The sequence below is a fragment of the Syngnathus typhle genome, linkage group LG3 (genome assembly GCF_033458585.1).
Source record: "Syngnathus typhle isolate RoL2023-S1 ecotype Sweden linkage group LG3, RoL_Styp_1.0, whole genome shotgun sequence".
NCBI classification, from domain to species: Eukaryota; Metazoa; Chordata; class Actinopteri; order Syngnathiformes; family Syngnathidae; genus Syngnathus; species Syngnathus typhle.
Window position 1 is genome coordinate 1,633,403 of NC_083740.1, and position 20,233 is coordinate 1,653,635.

Sequence of the window (20,233 nt, forward strand, 5' to 3'; positions counted from 1 at the left end):
GCGTACTATACATGGGGGCGCACTATACACGGAAAAAAACGGTACCTTAAATGTGTTTATCAATCATTTAAGCTGAAATCATTCAAAATAACCAGACAAAACTGCATCTTAACATGTTAATGCCATTTGATTGTCCCAAAAACGTGAATACAAGATCAAATTTTAATATGTACAAAACCAAAGGTGAAAAAAAAACCGAATATTGCACATGCACACAACAAAGTGATTATTAGCAAAATCATTCTTTATAAAGTAGAAAATAAACACGGGAGAGCAAATATGAAAAATGGAGTCAAGAAATGGAAATGTTTGTTTCCGTCTGTCATGCACAAGTATGAACATAAAATTAACAAAGCTGAGAACATAGCCAGCTAGCTCTCATGTTTGGCTTGAGAAAAATTCAGAAGTACAAAAATAACAAACATCATTTGCATTTTTTCCAACAATCATTTCATATATGGAAATATTTGCTAAGTGTGATTTTATTCATTAAGTGAACTTTCAGAAAGTTGTACAAGCTTAACTGGCAGTGGAACTTTGAAATATATATATTTTTTTTTTAGCACTGCAACTTGCGTATACTCCGCGAAATCCTCTTGAAGTCGCGGCGGCCCTTCTGCCAGCGTTTGAGCGAGGTGACCACCAGGCGTCCGTCGTCCATCCTCTGTCCCACCACCAGGTAGGCGGCGTTGATGTCGTTGATCTCGTCGCAGACGCAGCGCAGCCCGTCTTTGAGCCACAGCGCCGTCTTGCGCAAGTCGCGCTCGCTGACGCCGTGCAACTTGTAGATGGTCTTGCTCTTGTTCTCCGGCACGATCCGTGTGTCGCCGTCCATGTACGAGATCTCCTTCACTTTGATTTTTAGAGCTCAAAGACAGAAAAAGGCCATTGTTACAATCCAAACTGACCAGATATTTACGATAAAATAAAGATTAGTGTTGCGATTGGTGTAATCGATTATCGGTTTAATCCTACTTGAATCATCGATTAATCGTTTGGAGGCATTTTTCAATCTGAGAATTGTCTAACGCCAGCCTCTCAAATGTACCGTAATTTTCGGACTATAAGTCGCACCAGAGTATAAGTCGCACCAGCCATAAAATGCCCAAAAAAGTGAAAAAAAACCCCATACATATGTATATAAGTCGCTCCTGAGTATAAGTCGACCCCCCCCCCCACCCAAACTATGAAAAAAAAAACCACGATTTATAGTCCGAAAATTACGGTAATTGTTTTTTAATTTCTGCTTGTTGCCGATACACATGAAAAAAAATTCGTCTGAGCTTGGCACGTTTGGAAAAATGTAGAAGGTTTTTCAAACAGATCAACAATAACACTGAAGAAATGTCAATCGTGCGGGCTTACCAAAATCGTTTTTGCACAAGCTGTCCACTATCTCGTTGTCATTTTCATCGGTTTCCTTGCAGGCGTCACACACTCTGGGCACTGAAAGACACAAAAACACAACAACACTTGTGTAACCTCGTGAATTTGTTGTGTTTGGAGGACGAGAGACGTCACTCGCACCTTCTCCTGCGTCAGGCACGGCGTTGCGGACGTCGGTGGGCGGGATGCACAAGTGCTCGCCGTCGTCGGCCGGGAAGGCGCGGCAGTCGAGCATGGGGGGCCACGGGAAGCCGAAAGCGGCCATGACGGGCGCGCAGCCGCGCTCCACGCCCTCGCACAGCGAGCGGCACGGCCGGACGGCCTCGTCCAGGTCGGGCAAGCAGACGGGTGCGAAGAGCGAGCAGAGGAATTTGCGGGTGTCCGGGTGGCAGCGCTTGTGCACCAGCGGGATCCACGAGGACGCCTGCTGCACCGCCTCGCTCATGCTCTCGTGGCCCAGCAGGTTGGGCAGACGCATGTCGCTGTACTCCATGTCCCGGCACAGCTGCAGCGAGGCTGGGATGGCTTTGCACTGGCTGCGCTTGTACGGGCGCTCCTCCGACTCCTCACGCGCCCCGCCCGACTCGTACGGGCCAGCGGACGCCCAAGCCGACGACGTCAGCAGCAGGGCCCACGCCGCGGACAAAGCCACTGCCGGCGTCATCTTGTGCGCGCAAGACTGCAAGTGGGGGTCTCTCCCAGAGACTTTTCTTCAGTCAACACTCTGGGAGGAGTCCCGACCGCGTCCTTGGGGCGGGGGCGTCGCTGAGAAGGACCGTTCCTATAGGGGAAAAAAAAGAGAGTGAGGCCTTGTAAGAGTCTGACATGATTTCTGCCCAAATAAAGACTTGATTCAACTTTTTGGAAAACAGTTTGCGCCCGCTATTTCTTTTTGTTGTTGTAATTCGGGATGTAGTTTCTTTCTTGACCACTAGACGGCGACATACCACATGTGTGACTTTCCTCTTGTCAGATTATGACTTGTCTGGAAAAGATTATTTGCAACTTTATCTCCTATCGCTTGACGTTTTTTGGTGCCATTTGACTTGCATGTTACGTAAATATTTGGAGACTGGGTGACGGCTAAATTTAGCACAAGTCTTATTTTCGTCCCAGTCTCGTTACCCGGCCTTCTTTGTGGAAATCATAACAAAAGTGGCTTGACGCGTTTGCTTCATTGCAGCCAAATCAGCCATGTCGGCAGGTCATCTGTGCTTTTCAAATAGGCAGGAAACGTCAGCCGGGGCCTTTAGGTCTGCTCAATGGAGCGTTCATTTTCCATCATTAGGAGGATTGTGGTGCACCTCAGCGCACCCGGGGGCGGGGATGGGTTGGGGCGGGGCGGGGGGCAGTGAGGGGTAAAGGTAACCCGATGCGGACTCCACACTTCTGCTTCTTCTCAGACGCCAACTCTTTGCTTCCTCTTTAAAAAAAAACTAAAAAAAACATCAACAACCTCGCAACAGCCTTTTGAGGAAAAAGCTTTCTTTTTTTTTTCTCATTGAAAAGTACACAAAGTGGACAGTTGGGTGATTAGTGTATCAAATTCACGCTTTTGTGCGTCACATCAAAAAAGCTCAACATGGGGTCCTAATGGGTCCCGCTTAATACCTCCTAATTTTGCCTGTCCAAAAACAGAACAGCATGGCTTTGCTGTTATTCTTGCTGCATGGCCAAGGCCTGAGACATTTTTAGACTGGAGGTGGTTTAGAGTCAGGGACACACAACAGTGGTCTTGGGGGGGGCATCCATTTTGTATGATGTGTGTGTGTGTGTGTTGTCCAAAGACCCCATCCATCACTGAAGGGGGGGGCGGAGGCAGGTCACCTGCCCTGTTTCCAGCCTCAAAACAACCCCGGCTGCTTTCCGAGAGGGTTCAGAGGTCACCTGACTTGGTCGTCACAGACACTCTTTTAAAGAGGTGACATTCACACTTGAGGCCTCGATCGCATGTTGGGCTTAGGAGACTGACAGCAGCTATCAATCAGCTTTATTTTGATAGCTATGGAAAAATAGTTGTTTGTTTGAATTGAAATTGTCATTGCAATCATTAAAAAATATATATTGCATGCAATGGTTAATAATATTATGATTGGAGGAAATAAATTGGAGACCATCTGTTTTGTATCATGTGGTGGCGGCAGCAGCAGCAGCAGGCAAAAAAACAACAACACACACACACGAGTGATTTGATTGAATCCAAATGTGACACTTAAGGCTGCTTTGTGTATCAAACTTTGACCTTCTCTCGCATTCCCGTCGCCAACTTAAACCCCTCCCCCACCTCCCAACCACCGCCTTTGGCCCAGAGGAGCTAAAACTCTTAGGTTATATTCCAACAGCTAAAATTTCTAACAAAATATTACTGTAACCATGACTGGCTTCAAACTGTGAAGAAAAAACAAAATCAGACAAGATAAACTAATCTTAACGTCAATTTAAAGTCTTCAAATGTGATATTTGAGTAAATACTGAGCAAAATATGGAATTTTGTAAAAAGAAAACAGAAAGCCTTTCAACATTTTTTTTTTTTTTTTGGTGCAGGAACACAAAAGCCGTTCCGAGGTTGGAACATGAGCTCCTCTAAAAGGCACTTTTATAATGACAGTGAGCGATAACAAGCCAACTTCTCCGGGCACGCTCCATATGGTTTGCATAAGAGAGGAGGTAAGCACTTGTGTGATGAATTACCTCCACCGAGAAGGTCAGGCGTGCTTTTTGTTTGCTTATTTGCGCGTCCATCAGCGGGATTGCACAAACGTTTCTGTGGACTCTCCGTCTTTTCCTGCTTTTAGTATATTTTTAGTCTTTTGCAATCAACATTCAAGGAAACCCTCCATTTTTTTTTTTTTCTGTTTGGCCAGATCGCACGATACGGTGAAAGAGCTCCTCCATCAGCCTGGAATCGCAAATGGGAGGGAGAAATAGCAAAGTCACACACCAACGCGAGTCAATAAATAACGGCGCACCTCCAAGTGATTACATGGAGGGTCAAGGCCGCAGTGTTTATTGTCTCGGCGGCCGAGACGTCTGGTAGAGGTTTCAGTGGCTACGTGCCTCAATGTTTGCTGAGACGGGGAGGGGTGCACTGAATGAACTTCTGTCATTTTGTATTGTCCTTGAATCATGTTGCCGCGTAAGAAAATATTTTTAAGAGGTACCTCAACTCATTTCATGAAATGAATCCAATGGTAGATTGTGAGTTTGGAACCTGGGCCTTCAGTCGCGAATTATTGCTAAAGCTAAAACGCCGTGTGGCGAGGTATTTTGCATTTTGGACACGCAATTCCATTTCTCGTCTAATGTAGCACAATCAATATTTATCAAATATTCTCAATAAAATCCATTGTACTCACCAGAGATGCCGATGTGCGATTTCTTTGCTTTCTTTTGAACGTGGCCCAGACATTTTAATTTCCAGGTTAAAACAAGCAAGCCAAAGGTTGGTTGAGCTCGACTTATCAAGTCCAGTTTTTCTTGAAAAGTGCATCGTCCTTCCCTAAAAAGCAATCTTTGAATCTTGTTAAGATCAACCAATCAAAAAGGTAAACATAACAAACTAGTTTGCTGAGCCAATCGGAAGAGATGAAAACGCTTACATCACACTGAGCCGTTGTAAAAGTGAAGAGCGGTGAATCTAAAATCGGATTGCTTCAAAGAAGAAATCCCTGACACAGATTGGAATCAGGAGATGATATTCATGTGACATCATCAAACTCAATTAAAGCAACTTTTTACCAAGTAAATTCAAAAGTATACCTGCCTATTCGGTCATTCTATAACAGTATCTCAAACTAGAGATTGAATCTGGACGTATGTAGGTGACAGAGTAATCTACAAAAAAAAAAATCAAGTATTCAAAAAAAAAAAAAAAAGTCAAGCTGAAGCTAAACACTTGATCATACTTGGATTTCTGCTTCAAGCAGACTTGCGGTAAGGGGCCCCGAATCCAGTCTGATACCCCCCACCCCGGCGTCAGATAGAATTGGAGAGGTCCTGGGGGTCCTGATAGTGAGCGACGAAAGCGAAGGGGAGAATGTTGGCGTCATGGCCGTCGGTGTGAGACCCGTGTTCCTGGCCAAGGGGGAGTAGGCGTACCTGGGATAGGATGGCCGCCGCCTCAGGCTGCGTGCCCGAGATGGTTTGCGGGGCGGCACTGTCCGCACCCCCGGCTGGGCCACAGATGTTATGAGCGGAGGCGGCGGGTGATCCAGGTCCTTGCGGCCCCCTGGGAGCTCCTGGTCCGGGAGCCTCGCGATTTCAGTGAAGACCTCCGCCAGAGTCTGGAAGCAAGGCTCCCAGTCTAGCAAGTAGTCCCATCTGCGGCCCCCATCCAGATACTCCAGAGAATCTGCAGACTTCCCTTCTAAATTCCTTTCTCTAATCCTTATAAGGAGTCCTTGTCCTTGTCCTGGTCCATCTTCTTTGAAATGGTGCAGATTTTCGATGCTGGCCATCCCCGAGACCAAACGTAGACCGGGCGATAAGAATTGTCCTGGCCCAACAGTCACAGATTGGCAGGACGCTGGGTTTTCCAAGATCCCTTTTTCATCTGGTTCGCAGCAGGGGTACTCGTTGATCCACTTGATCTCCTGGTCCTCGGCCGTCTCGCCTTCCGCCGAGCCACGGCCACTTTGGATGGAAGGTGTTTGGCGACTGGACCCGTCGCAGCTTTTCGTTATGATGACAGGTTTCATGTCTTGCAGTGAGAAGGCTCGGTCCGGTTGCTTCAGGTTCGTGGCCGTGTTTTTGAGGCCAGCCTCTTTGAGTTTTGATCTGAGCACCAAGCCGACGAAGACAACAAGGATCAGCAGGAATACAACAAGTGAGATGCTCAGACTAAGGATGTGGCTGTCAAGTGTCACCCCAACGGCAGCCCCGGCCAAACTGGATACGTTGATAAAAACCTGACAGAAAGTTGTCCTGGACCCAGGTCGGGGACTTCTGGCGGACACGACCAGCTTCAGTTCATCCTCGCCGCCCTGTCTGCGGAACACAGGTCCTGACGCATAGATGGCTCCAAAGGTTTTATTAATGGAGAAGAACGACGGTGGGTCCAGAAGGGAGTATTCCACCAACCCGTCCACACCTCCATCTTGGTCCAGTGCCATCACAAAGCCAACGGCATCCCTTGGCTTGGCGTTTCGGGGCAGGAGGAAACGGTATTGGCTCTGTGTGAAGAGGGGACTAAACTCGTCCACTCCCTTGACAGAAACATGCACTTGGACTGTCGCCACCTTGTCGCCTTTGTCCCGGGCTTCCACCACCAAGCAGTACTGGCTCTCACGCTCGTAGTCCAAGGTCTGCCGGGTGTGAACATCACCGGTGCGGGGATCCACGGCCAAGGCGGACTCTTTCCTCTCCATCCCACCAGAATCTCCGAAACAGGAGTACAGGACGGAGTAGGTAAGTTGTCCATAGGTGCCCGTGTCTTTGTCGACACCACGGATGGCGCAGACGTGGGTGAACGCCGGAAGATTCTCCAGCACGGAACAATTCAACGTGGGGAACAGGAAGAAGGGACCGTTGTCATTCTCGTCCAGCACTGTGATGAAAACCTGGGTGAACGCCGTATTCCGATCTTTTGTAGAGTCGTCGCCATCAGACACCCGGATGACGAGGGTATATTCGGATTCTTCCTCGTAGTCTAGCGGGGTGTTGACCACCAAAAGTCCAGACTCAGGGTCCATCTTGAGGCGTCCTCCGCTGTTCCCTGAGATTATGTCATAGCGCAGTAGACCGTTGACTCCCTCATCGAGATCCGTTGCGTTGATTTGGGCCAGGCTGGTGCCCGGCCGGCTGTTTTCGCTGACTCGAACGTGATACTCTGGACTCGGAAAAACTGGCGCGTTATCATTGCAGTCCGTGACAGTCACCATGATAACGGCGGAGCTGTTGAGACGTGGCGTCCCTCGATCGGATACTCTCACCGTGAGTGCGTAGTTCTTACAGATCTCACGGTCCAGCGGGCCACACAGTACCAGCTGCCCGACGTTGTTCATCCGATTCTCCACCTGTGTCGTTTTGACTTCCAAACAGAAACGCCGCGCTTCGTTTCCTGCAAAGAGGGCGTAGTCCAGATACGTGTTTTCGGGGCTCCGGTCTTGGTCGGAGGCAAAGACGGTCAGGAGCGTTGCGGCAACAGGCGCATCCTCCGAGACGGTGACGGTGTAGACGTCCTGGCGAAAGAGCGGCGTGTGGTCGTTGGTATCCAGGATCAATACATCAACGGATGTGACGCTAGAGAGGACGGGATCGCCTCCGTCTCGGGCTTCGACGAGAAGACGAACGGGGTTACTGTTGCCGGTGGCCTTCATGGGCTTACTGGTGAAAAGTGATCCTGAAAGATAAACAAAGCAAGTACAATGTGAAGTCAGAGCAACATGCTACGTTAATATTAGCCACGTGGACATAAAGGTTACAGAGCAGCGGGTCGTACGCTCCAGTGGAAAAGGCGACCAATGTGAAAAATGTTTCACTAAAAGGTCGATGAAGTGTTAGGGCGGCTAATACGGTGCCATGATACAAGAACTGTTAACACATCCTTTCTCTTGTTAGCATTACCCGCGTACCTCCTTCATTTTAACCCAAACCATGTGTACACCATTACAACACACTGGTGCGGCGGTAACGTTTCACCCCGCCAACCGATTTATTATCCGCCGTCAGCGGCCTGCTCTGCTGAATTCTCGACACGTTGGCTTGATTCATTTTGACTGGGTTGTGTATTGTTTCACAAACATAAGGAGGCCATTTTAGCAAGGCAAGGCGTGTATCAGATGGCAGTATTAGTTTCACTTTTTGCACTCCTCAACAGGAAGCTGGGCAATTATTCTCATATTTAATGTTCCTGAGGCCATGAATTACCTTCAGGGAGGAACATAAAGTTGCATATGGGAAAAGTACCCCAAAAAAAGCATTAACGCCAAAAGCTTGTTAGGTGGTGATTCTTTGCCAAGAGACAATGTTCCCTGTTGGCGTTACCCGTGTATTGGAATGTTCCAAAGAAACCTTGATGCCGATTTGGAAAGAATTACCAGTCCGTTGTGGTCACTGGCATTGGGTCTCGTTGTCGCAACTAGTACGAGTCCATTATTGTAACTTGGATCGCAACTGGCATGGCGGTTCTGGCAAAGGGCAGATATTTCCTTGAGTAAGGCTCATTATCGTTCTTACCAGTGTGCGGTTGGACGTAAAAGCCTTGTAAAAGAGACGAGAGTAGCTTGTAGGTGATCTTGCCGTTCAGTCCTGAATCTTTGTCGGTGGCGGATACGTTCAAGACAAACGTGTCCGCCGGAGCCAGCTCCGACAACTCCGCCTTGAGCAGACACAAACACTCAAATCAGGCCTTAATCCACTTCAATAAATAAACTTGAATTTGTAAAGGTCACATTTTGCCTTTTTCACACAAACCTGGTATGAGAGCTGGTTGAAAATGGGACTGTTGTCATTGACGTCCAGCACCTGGACTTTCAACTCTCCAGAGGTCCGGTGAAGAGAATCTGATGCCCAGATGGTCCGCGTGAACTCGGCCTCCTCCTCAAAATCCAAAGCTCGGGTCAGCGAAACCACGCCGGTGTACCGGTCCACAGCGAAGGCGCTTTCTACGCCGGCGTCACCAGCGAAACTGAAGGTGATGGTGGGGCCGAGGTCCACGTCGTTCGCCGTCACCTGCGTCACCACGTATCCCGCCGGTACATCTGTGGAATACAGTTGGCGGTATGTGGGTCGTCAGTTTTTAAGCTGTTCCTGTTCTTGAGCGTCTTACTCTCTGAGAGCAGTACAGGTTCCATGGGAGGGATGGCGGGACTGTTGTCATTGACGTCCACCACTTGGAGCCAGATGGTGGCGCTACTGCTGAGTGGAGGGTTTCCTTTGTCTGACGCCTGCACCACCAGCCTGAAATGAGAACAAAGATCATCCATCCATTCATCGAGCCCAGCTGACTTTTGGACTGATTAGTTGTTGTGTTAGCATACTCGTACGAAGACGTAATCTCACGGTCCAGCATCGAGTTGGTGGCGAGGATCCCACGGACTGAGTCCAAGATGAAAGCGTCGTTTTGGTTCCCGGAAATGATGGAAAACTCAATTTGCCCGTTTTCTCCATTGTCTTCGTCGTGGGCAAAAACCTAAAGATTGGGTGTATGCTTGTTAGCTTGTATGCTAAACGCTATTGCAATGGGGAAAAACAAAGATGGTGGAGGATCCGTTTTGTTTTTGTTAATAGTACAAACTGCAACGTGTGCGAAGATGCCGACCTGCAGGACGTAGGTGTTGCGCCCTTGGCCCTCCCACACGGCGCTCCGGTAGACATCACGTTCAAAGACGGGGGCGTCGTTGATGGCGTCCCGCAGGGTAACGTCCACCTTGCAGTAGGCCGTCCCCCTACCGTCCTCTGCCAGGACCAGGAGCTCCACTCGAGGGCTCGTCTCAAAGTCCAACGCGTTGTCCTGCCGTAATCGAATCTCACCTGATACCAAAAAGTTTGCACGGAATAACACAAACAAAACCGATGAAACACAATTTTGAAAATGCTTATTTCCACACAAGCTTGTTTGGTCATGAAGTTTATGCAAGGTGAATGTCACAAAGTACAGTCTCAGCCAAGCGACTCCTAAAATTGACAATCACCTTTTGGGAAGTAACAAACAACATGAGAAACTTATTAGACTATCAAGGAGATGTTATGGAAGGCTGGAACACGATCCACAATTGTGGGGGCTGGAAACTGCTCAGAGATGAAGCTGATAATTTGTGCTTGGCAAGGAAAGATGGTGCAGATATTTTTCTGGCAAAGATTTTTTTACGGATGTCGTCATGGAAAATAAAATGGCTGATTAGAAGAGAATGTGAAATTAGCATTTTGGCGGAGGAAGCCCACAGTCTCTGAGTCTTTACCTGTGTGGGAATCGATGGAAAATGCGCCTTGGTTGTCGTCTGGGAATATGGAATATGAGATCTTTTCCAATTGGCCTTCAGATTGTCCCTCAGCGTTAACTGTTGCGATCCACGTGCCTGGAAGTCAAGATCACCGCTATTTTGTCAAAACAAAATGGCCGACTTCCTGTTTGGTTTCTGACTTAGCTTCTTAAGACTCTTTTGTGGCTCTACTCATGCCTACAGAACTTTTTTTTGGGCCTTGATTGTGAATCTACTGGACTAAAATATTTCCACCCAAATGCAAAAAATGATGACTGAAAATATAAGTGGTACTAACCCGCCTTGCTGTTTTCCGCAATGGTGGTATTGTAGACGTTTTGTGTGAATCGCAATTCTGCGGTTTCTCCTCTGAGGTGGACAAACACCAGGCAGCTCGTCGTCAGCACGGGATTTCCACGATCCGATACCGCCACCCGCAACTTCCTTCCGAAGAAGCCCGCCCTCACCCGTCGCCTCATTGAGATTTCTCCTGTTTCTGCATTGATGTCGAAAAGATTCTCCTGGTCATCGGGAAGGAAAAAACGAACGGTCCCGTTAGGACCCAGGTCGGGATCTGTCGCCGTCACCGTGGCGAGCACTCGGTTCGGAAGCGTGTCGCCAGAGACTAGTGCCTTGACGGGATTGTTGTCACAGACGGGAGCGTTGTCGTTGACGTCGTCCACCTGAATAGTTATGGACACTATCGAGCTCAAAGGGTCTTGGCTTCCACCATCTGTTGCCAGAATTTTAAGGGAGAACTGGGACCTGGTCTCCCGGTCCAGGGTCTTTGTAGTCCGGATGTCACCGGTGGAGGGGTCGACGGAGAACGCGCCCTGACTGTCATCGTCCGTCAGTGAGTATGTCACGTCACCGTTGGTTCCGTGGTCGGGGTCCAGGGCGGTGACGCCCAGGACCGCTGCCCCGGCCGGAAGGCCTTCGCTGACGGAGGCACGGTAGCTGTCCACAGTGAAGGCCGGCGCATTGTCGTTTTGGTCCAGGAGGAGCAGTTGTAGCTGCGTGATGGTGCTGAGCGGGGCGGGGCTGCTGTCACGGGCTTGGATAGTCAGCGTGTAGTTCTGATGGTCCTCGCGGTCCAGATTCTGAAGGGTCTTGACGGCTCCTGTGTGCCCGTCGATGGCAAAGACACCGTGGTCCTCACCTGAAGATGATCACACAGATTACACGTACTGTGTAAATAAGACTTTTTGTGAAAAAATAACTTTAAATCTTATAGCACTTCATTAGTTGGGAAAAAAATATTTAAAAAATAATAAAAAAATAATTGTGAAAAAAATTTACTTTTTAGGATAATAAATAAAAAAAAAATATATATATATAAAAAGAAAAAAATTGCACTAAATAATATTTGTCTGGAGATTAAATCTATTTTTATTGAAAATCAAAATACAATCAATATAAAAAAGAATTTGGCTGACAATTGCTCTCGACATGCACAGCATGACGTGCTCACCTAAAATGGCATAACGAACGGTCCCGTTCTCGCCAACATCCGGGTCGGACGCCCAGGCAGTGTGCACGATTCCAGGCGGAAGGTTTTCCGGAATGCTGATCCGGAAGGACGACTGCGAGAAGCTTGGCGGGTTGTCGTTGTCGTCCAGCACTGAGCAAAACACCGTGGCGATGCCCGAAAGAGGTCGCGGGCTGCTGTCACGGGCCTGGACTGAGAAGAAGAATCGACAAACGTATCACGCAAATTGAACCTGCTTGACACATTTTCTTTTTGCCTTTACTTTTATCCACTTGTTAAGATTTCCTCTTTGTCTTCACTTTTTCTTGGTGGGATGGGGACAGCGGGTGGTCCTACCTCTCAGGGTGAAGTATGGCTGCTGCTCCCGGTCCAGGAAGGCTGATGTGGTGATCAGGCCGGAGTACGGGTTGATACTGAAGAGCTCGTAGCCGGGACCAGGTAATAGACTGTACCACACCACCGCGTTCTCCTCTGGGGAATGCACTCAATCATCCATCAGAGAAACCAAAACCTCACTGCTCGCTAATGGACAGTTTCTTACAATATTGTTTCTATGAAATAGTCTTTTCCAAGAATGTGTAGTTAGTGTATTTGTTTTTTTAGTTCAATGGTTCTCTATAAAAAATAAAGTTTGCCCTGATTTGTGTCATTGACAACAACCGTAGACTTTATTGGCACATATGGCTCGGATTATTGACATCATCGCCAGAGGAGACCTTTGAGAAACCCCAACCACCCACCCCCACCCTAAACCCCCCGCTTGCTGTTTTTGGACTCGACTCACCCCTTAGAATGTTTGTGAGAACCCCCTGGTGACCCCCTCCCTCTCAAAAAATACGAAGCCGCTGTCGAAGCAGCGACAGAATTTGAACAGAGCCGCACTGTCGGCAGCAGCAAAGCAAATAAATGGGACTGGGAAGGTCGGCCGCGTTCAAATAAACACCTGTGATTACGGGTTAGATGTGTGAGATGATTTCCAGTCCCAATGTTTATTTCTATTGTGCGAGCTGACGATTTTCACAAAGTGCTAGAAAGAAACGATCGGATCGCAGTACCTGAATCCTCATCGGTGGCGGACAGCTGGAGCACCAACTCTCCAGGTTCCCTGTTCTCCGCCACGCTGGCGAGGTAGACGTCGCGACTGAAGACGGGCGGACGGTCGTTGACGTCGACCACCTCGACCGTCAGCGTCTGGCTGGATGAGAGCGGAGGCAGGCCGCCGTCCACCGCGGCCACGCTCAGTCGGTGGAAACGTGCCGTCTCAAAGTCCAACGGCGCCGAGAGCCGCAAGAGGCCTGCGTGATAAAAGAACTCGAGTCAGATTGACGTTGAGTTCACCTTTGATTCACGAAGCAGTACCTGTTTTCTCCTCCAGGGTGAACAACCCTTTTTGGTTTCCCGCCAGTATGATGTAGGACACGGTCCCGTTCTCCCTCTCGTCCGCATCCGTCGCCACAAAATGGTGGATCAAACTCCCTTCCACCGTGTCTTCTGCAACCTGGACCACATCCGCCGACTTAAACGTAGGGTGATTATCGTTGACGTCCAGCAGAAAGACCCTCGCCGTCACCGACGCGTGCCTACGCTCCACCCGCCTCTCGGCTTGGTCGCTGGCGTTTACGGTGAAGGCGTAGGCCGGGCTGACCTCCCGATCCAGGGGCGCTGCCACCGTCAATCTACCGGTCCGAGAGTCCAAGTTGAAGGGGAATCCCGGTGGCGAGGCGAGGGAGTACCACAGCGCGCTGTTTGGGTATGTCCCGTCCTCGTCTCTGGCGCAAAAGGCAAACGCCAGGGATCCGATGGGGGCGTCCTCCCTCAAGGCAAACACTATTAATTCGTCGGGGAACCACGGTGGATGGTCGTTGACGTCCTCTACCGTCACAAATACCCGCACCTTTACGTTCCCGCCGACATCGTCCTCACCGAGCGCAGTGAGCTCGTACTGGGCAGCCGCCTCGTAGTCCAGAGTCTGGTAGACATAGAGGTCTCCTAACTGAGAATTGACGCCAAACCGGAAGTCCCCGTCACCATCGGTGATGGAGTAGCTCAATTTATTTCCGGGAGTCATGATGCTAACGGAACCAATCACGGTTCCCGGCGGGTCGTCCTCTCTGACCCTCAGATGTCTCACGACTGTTGGGAAGGCATGTCCGGACTGGTTCTCTGATCCATAAACCTGGAGAGGATATTAGATTTTCTTTCTTTGCTTTTTTTTAGATTAAATACTTTGTATATTTAAGTAAACAGCAGGAGAATACACCCTAGATTGGTCGCCGGCCACACGACCATTCACTCATTCACAATGCCAACAAATGGGAACTGAATGTACCGCTAGAAGGAATAAACGTGTCAAACACTGCCACCTGGTGGATGATTCGAGGTCATTGGAGCAAGCCACAAGTGTAGTACCTGCACGTGAATGAGTGCAGTGCCCTCTAGTGGTGGAGATCCGCCATCTCTGGCTGTCACTTGGAGGACGTAAGTGGCTTCCCCGCTGTGCTTGAACAACGACGTCGTCCTGATGTCTCCGCTCTTCCCGTCAATCTCGAAATGTCTCAAACGTTGACCTTCCGCACCGACTGACATAGAAGAAGATTTGGGAAATGTCCTACGCCTACTTTTAATAGAAACAACTTAATTAGATTGAACAGAAAGGACCTACCAGTTACCAACGACAAAGTGACCGTTCCATTTTCGCCCGCATCCAAGTCTCTGGCAAAAACGTTTGTCACGAACGATCCTGTTGGCATTGTGGGCGATATCTGACAAGTAAATATACACAAGTTAAGTCAAAAATGGTCGACAAGTGTACATTCTGGTTATTATTGCACTTGTGGACCACCATCCATCTCAGGGGGCGGCCATTTTGTCTTGAAAATGACATCATATCAGGGCTCAGCTTCGTTACCTGTCTGTCCGTCCATTCGCATAATGCTCACCTGGACCTTGCGCTCCTTGCTAGCCGGCAGATGCCTGAACTGCGGCGTGTTGTCGTTGACGTCAGTGACCACGATGTGGACTGTGGCGGTGGCATTGCGACGTGGGCTGCCATGGTCGGCAGCCATCACCTCCAGGGTGTGCTGGCTGCTCTGCTCTCTATCTAACTCCACCCAGTTGACAATCTCACCTGATGGACAGGAAGTTGAGGACGGGTCATAAAAAAATGCAAATTGACAGTTGCTCGTCGGTCATAAATAAGGAATAGCTTTACCCGTTTCAGCATTGATGCGGAAGAACTTCCCATCCGTGAGCAGGATGAAGGAGAGCTGAGCGTTTTTCCCAGAGTCCCGGTCGGTGGCGGTGACCCGACCTACTAGAGCACGAGGCGACGGGCCCTCTGGCAGGACCAAATAGTATGTAGCCCTGCTGAAAACTGGCGAATTGTCATTGACGTCCAGCACCAGAACCACCACCGCCGCCGTAGCGTTGGCCTGGCCTAATGTAGCAACTGCTCTGAAGCGATAGGCCGATTCCCGCTCGTAGTCCAGATCATCAGAGAGGTACAACCACCCGCTTCCAGGATGGATCCGAAAGGGAAACGGAGGGGAACCTGCTTCCTCCTCCAGGGAGTAAACCAGTTCTGTAGTGTTGGAGGGGGCCCCATCGATGCGTTGGGCCCTCACCTGGATCACCGGGGAGTCCTTCCGAGAACTCTCGCTGATCTCCACCTGGTAGACCAGCGTCTCAAATGCCAGGCCATCAAATCGGGAGGCCCGGTCCACATTGACGGTGAGGGTCAGTGTGGCGCTGCGAGGGGGTTCCCCACCGTCTTCAGCCGTGATTTCCAATTGAATCGGCCTGGGGAAAAAAAAAGAGAAAAAATATATTTAATTTTTTTTTTGACATATTCTGACAAGACAAAAAATTATATTATGTATTATAATTGTATTATTATATATTTAATATAATATAATATTAATATAATATATAATATTATAATATTTTCTGTCTTATAATATATATTAAAAATTATTAAAAATACATATGATATGATAATAATATATTATTTTTGACACCAATTACTACTTTCCTATTAACCTGAGCTTTGCTACCATCTTGGGTCATTTAAAAAAAAAAAAAAATCACCAAGCAATGTCTTGTAAGCCAAACTGTTCTTTTGGTAAAGTTATTTATACCTTTCTTGAGCGTCTGCTCTCAGACTTTGATTGAGCGTAACCGTTCCGAGGTCCGGGTCCACTGCGAAGACCTCGCCATAGCGACCTCTCAAGTAATAGGTCACCCGGCCATTGACGCCGCTGTCATCATCGTGGGCGTGGGCGATATACACCGTGGTGCCCGGCGCCGTGTTTTCCCATACAAAGACGGAGTCCCAGAGTTTGGGGAATACGGGCGCCGCGTCATTAACGTCAGCCACGCTGACGTTGACCCACGCCCCGCCGTAGACCGGGGAGGATTGGGCGAAGGCCTGGAGGAAGAGCAAGGCGTACGGTAGAATCTCATGATCCAGAGGTTTCACTGTGCTGATCAGGCCCGACTCGGCGTCCACGGTGAAAAGACCCCGCGGGTCGCCGGAGGAGATGCGGTAGGAGATGGATTCCGTTGAATCTGTGAAACACAAGATGACATCACAGAAGGACGCTAAACCTGAAATTTCTCAGAATAAATTTTCGATCAATTGGCTGATTGGTCCTTCAGTATAGAACATTTTCAACAAAGAAAAAAAATCCATTGAGTATAATTACAATGGAATTAAACCCTTGAAGTAAGTGTTTGTCGCATCACGGATTTATAAGATTACAGACTATCTTAATGACGCCTAACCTGGTTGTTTCTGATTTAATCTTTAAGGCCTTAAGCCATTAATTAATGAAGTGGTCTGGCGTGACTGCTGCCTGCTGTCACGAAGCTTCAGGTTGCTCCTTTTATCTCACACACACAATTGCATTGTCATCTGTTGATCTACTTCAATCGGATTAAACCTTAAAGGGCAGCCGGAGCCTTCCTGTTTGCCTCTTCACGTCTGGAAACTAAACTGGCGCGTTTGAAACAATACCGTAATTTTCGGACTATAAGTCGCGTTTTTTTCATAGTTTGGGTGGGGGGGTGACTTATACTCAGGAGCGACTTATATACATATATATGTTTTTTTTCCACTTTTCTGGTCATTTTATGGCTGGTGCGACTTATACTCCAGTGCGATTTATAGTCCGAAAATTACGGTACATGCAGATGTTTCGGAAAATGGTCTTGTGGATATGTCAAAAAAAAAACAACCGCATTGTCTTTGATAAATATTTGATCAATTCATTTGACGGCAAAACCTACCCGTTGGGTTTGCGGCCCGCACGGTGCCTACGCTGGTGCCCGGTGGGGCGTCTTCCGGCACGGTGAAGTCGTATCGGGATGTCTGGAACACGGCCGGAGGAGGGACGCTCGACAAGACGTCGATAATCACCTCGGCCGGTCGGACTGATGACACGCCCCCGCCGTCCTGCGCCGTGATGGATAACTTGATACTGGTGGCGCCCGGGCGTTTCAATGAGGACGCGAGATACAGAATCCCTGTCGGGTACATACATGATTGATCTGGAGCTGCTAAGTAAAACATTAAAGGACGCTTCCCGTTGTCAGGTTGATCCTGATTACCTGTTTGTTCATCGAGGGCAAAGAGAGCAGACAGGTCGCCGGGTAGGATGTGGTAGGTGATGTAGCCGTAGCGACCGGCGTCGGCGTCAGCAGCCACAACTCGCAGGATCTCGGTGCCGGATGGCGCGTGACTGCTGATGCTGGTAACGTATCGCTCTGGCTTGAACACCGGCGCATTGTCGTTGAGGTCTTGGATCTCCACGTGCACGTACGTGTACGCGTGGAGGCCTCCCTACCAAGCCAAGAAACGGAAATTGAAAAAACACCGAAAAAAAACATCGAAAGTAGGAGTCTTTAGTATACAAACCGGATCGTCTGCTCTGACCAGGATGTCGTAGGCAGTCTGTCCGGCATCTCTATCAATGTCCCGGGAGACGCACAGCTCTCCGGTCTGAGAATTAATGTGGAACAGGTTCTGGTTCTGATCCAACCCATCAAAGACTTCAGGTATGGAATAGACCAGAGCACTGAACTCTGGACTGTCCGCATCAGTGGCCACAACCTAGGAAAATAATACAGGAAAGGTTTGGTATCTGTGAGCCAGAACGTGTCTCGGGGGCGGTCCAGTATGTACTTGCAAAAAACAGGTCCCGGGGGTGCTGTGTTCCATCAAGCTGGCATTGTAGAGACTCCGCTGGAACACCGGCTCGTTGTCGTTGACGTCTTCCAGGACCAGCCTGACCGTGGCGGTGGTCGACCTGGCCGGTTCCCCGCAATCTTCCGCCACCACCAGGAACAAACACACCTCCGGCTGCCTCTCCCGGTCCAGTTCTCCGGTTGTGAGGACCAATCCGGACTCCGCATCCACACTGACCGGGCAGTCCCAGTCGGACTTGAGGATAGAATAGGTGATGTCGGCGTTGACTCCCTGATCCGAGTCGTGGGCCTCCATCTGGATGACGGTAGTCCCTTTAGGGGCATCCTCTGAGATCTGGACCGCAAACACGTCCTTCTCAAAAACCGGGGCGCAATCGTTGGCATCGGCCACCTTCACGAGAAGAACCGTCTCGCTGCTCAAACGGGGACTACCGAAATCCAAGGCTTGGATCTTCAACCGGTAAAGATCCTTCTCTTCCCTGTCGAGATGGGAGGAGACGCACAACGCATACAGAAATTCGTCCGTCTGCTTGAGAGCGAACATCCCATCGCCGCCCTCGAGCTGGACCGACACCATCTCCCCTTGGCCGTCCGGGTCCGACGCGGAAATCCGGGCCACGTAGTCGCCGATCTCGGCGGCCTCAGAAACCAGCGTATCTCCATTCTCGCTGAGGAACAACACGCTGATGACGGGGCTGTTGTCGTTGACGTTGTGTACCTTCACAAGAACCAAGGTACTGCTGGACTCTGGCTGAGCTCCGTTGTCTTTGGCCGTGACGATCAGCTCGTGGAAAACCTGCCACAGTAACAAACAGTTGGAACGCAGTAAAGCAAAATTAGTCGGTAAAAAGAAAGTAACTCCACCTGTGCTTCAAAATCCAATGGCTTGTTGAGAAAAACCACCCCGGTGGTCTCGTCGACGGCGAACAACTCATCGCTGTCGCTCTGTCGCCGGTTGATCCCGTAACTGACCCTGCCGTTGTCGCCCTGGTCCCGGTCCGTGGCGTAAACCTGGCACACGGACGAGCCCACCGGAGCATTTTCCGGCACGGACGCGTCGTATTTGCTCTGGTTGAACACAGGCGGGTTGTCGTTCTCATCTATGACCCAGATGTTGACCCGGAGCCTTCCGATCTGGGCGGGGATCCCGCCGTCGAAGGCCTCCACGGTTAGAGTGTAAAACTCATCAGATTCTCTGTCTAATCTTCTGTCCAGAACCAAATCCAGGCCAGGCTGGTTTCCAGAACCTCTGGGCTGCTCCAGCCGGACGAGCTGCCCCATATGAGCTTCTCGGATCCGGTACCCCTGGGTGCCAAACTCGCCTTCATCCTGGTCCCGAGCTCCTTCGAGGTGGAAGCGACTACCTGGTGGGCTTATCTCAGACACATTCAGGTCCACTTGCTCGGAGGGAAAGAGCGGCGAATGGTCGTTGACGTCCTCCACGTTGATCCGAACTCTGACCACCTCCCCCGCTAGGGTAGCCACCACAAATTCGTACGTCCCGCGAGTCTCTCGGTCGAGAACTGTCAATGTGGAGATGATGCCCGTGTCCGGGTCGATCTCCAGATCGCGGAACACGTGCGAGTCGCGGCTCTCTGAGATAAAGAAGCCGACAGTCGGACCGCTCAGACTGGTGGCCAGGTCGCCGACCACAGTGTGAGCGGGCAGACCCTCCGGGATGGACAGCGTCAGGTTGGACGCGTCTGCCCATAAGGGGGCGCACAAGAGCGCTGGAATCAGCAGTGTGAACACACTTAGATACATCTGGGTTTTTTTTTTCTTTTCAAGAACAGGAATGAAATTGCCACTTTGACATTGTTCAACTCTAACTTCACAGGCTAAAATTGATTGATTATTCTGCTAGATCAGATCTGAGACGCGGCAGACTACATTCAAGAATCAAAGCAAGAGCAACAAAAGTTGGAACAAACCATTTGGATTCCAACAAGAACAAGAAAGTGAGAGAGGGAAAACGAATATAGTCTTTTTTCCTGCCATACTAACCTTGTCTGCTGAAAAACAGAATTTGGACACCCTTGTATTAGATTAAAAAAAAAATCACAGAACAGTTTCCCAGTCTAAAAGTCTCCGCGGCATACTCTTCAATGGATGCACCCCGACCCGACTGAGTCCCTGTCCCCATCTGCGCTGCCTTCTGCCTTCCCACACCGCTAATCAGGCCGCCAGATTACGTGGCTAACAGACGTCACAGGGTGTCCATGAGGAAGACACA

The 20,233-nt window shown here is 49.5% G+C and overlaps 2 protein-coding genes across 2 annotated transcripts; both read right to left on the reverse strand.

Moving 5' to 3' along the window:
* Positions 1-148: 148 nt before the first annotated feature.
* Positions 149-2,095, reverse strand: LOC133151898 (secreted frizzled-related protein 2-like). The gene is made up of 3 exons (XM_061275304.1): positions 1,528-2,095; positions 1,366-1,446; positions 149-867 (listed from the first exon to the last, which is right to left on the reverse strand). The coding sequence occupies exons 1-3, from the start codon at positions 2,048-2,050 to the stop codon at positions 560-562; spliced, it is 912 nt and encodes a 303-aa protein (XP_061131288.1). The 5' UTR covers positions 2,051-2,095; the 3' UTR covers positions 149-559.
* A 3,190-nt stretch (positions 2,096-5,285) lies between these two features.
* Positions 5,286-19,764, reverse strand: dchs2 (dachsous cadherin-related 2). Its single transcript, XM_061273780.1, has 22 exons — positions 18,865-19,764; positions 17,978-18,796; positions 17,711-17,905; positions 17,404-17,635; positions 17,083-17,319; positions 15,933-16,362; positions 15,008-15,594; positions 14,736-14,923; positions 14,459-14,558; positions 14,206-14,375; positions 13,156-13,972; positions 12,852-13,091; positions 12,133-12,267; positions 11,779-11,988; positions 10,606-11,466; positions 10,287-10,403; positions 9,647-9,858; positions 9,366-9,517; positions 9,155-9,285; positions 8,800-9,086; positions 8,563-8,704; positions 5,286-7,726 (listed from the first exon to the last, which is right to left on the reverse strand). The coding sequence occupies exons 1-22, from the start codon at positions 19,762-19,764 to the stop codon at positions 5,286-5,288; spliced, it is 9,603 nt and encodes a 3,200-aa protein (XP_061129764.1).
* Positions 19,765-20,233: the final 469 nt, after the last annotated feature.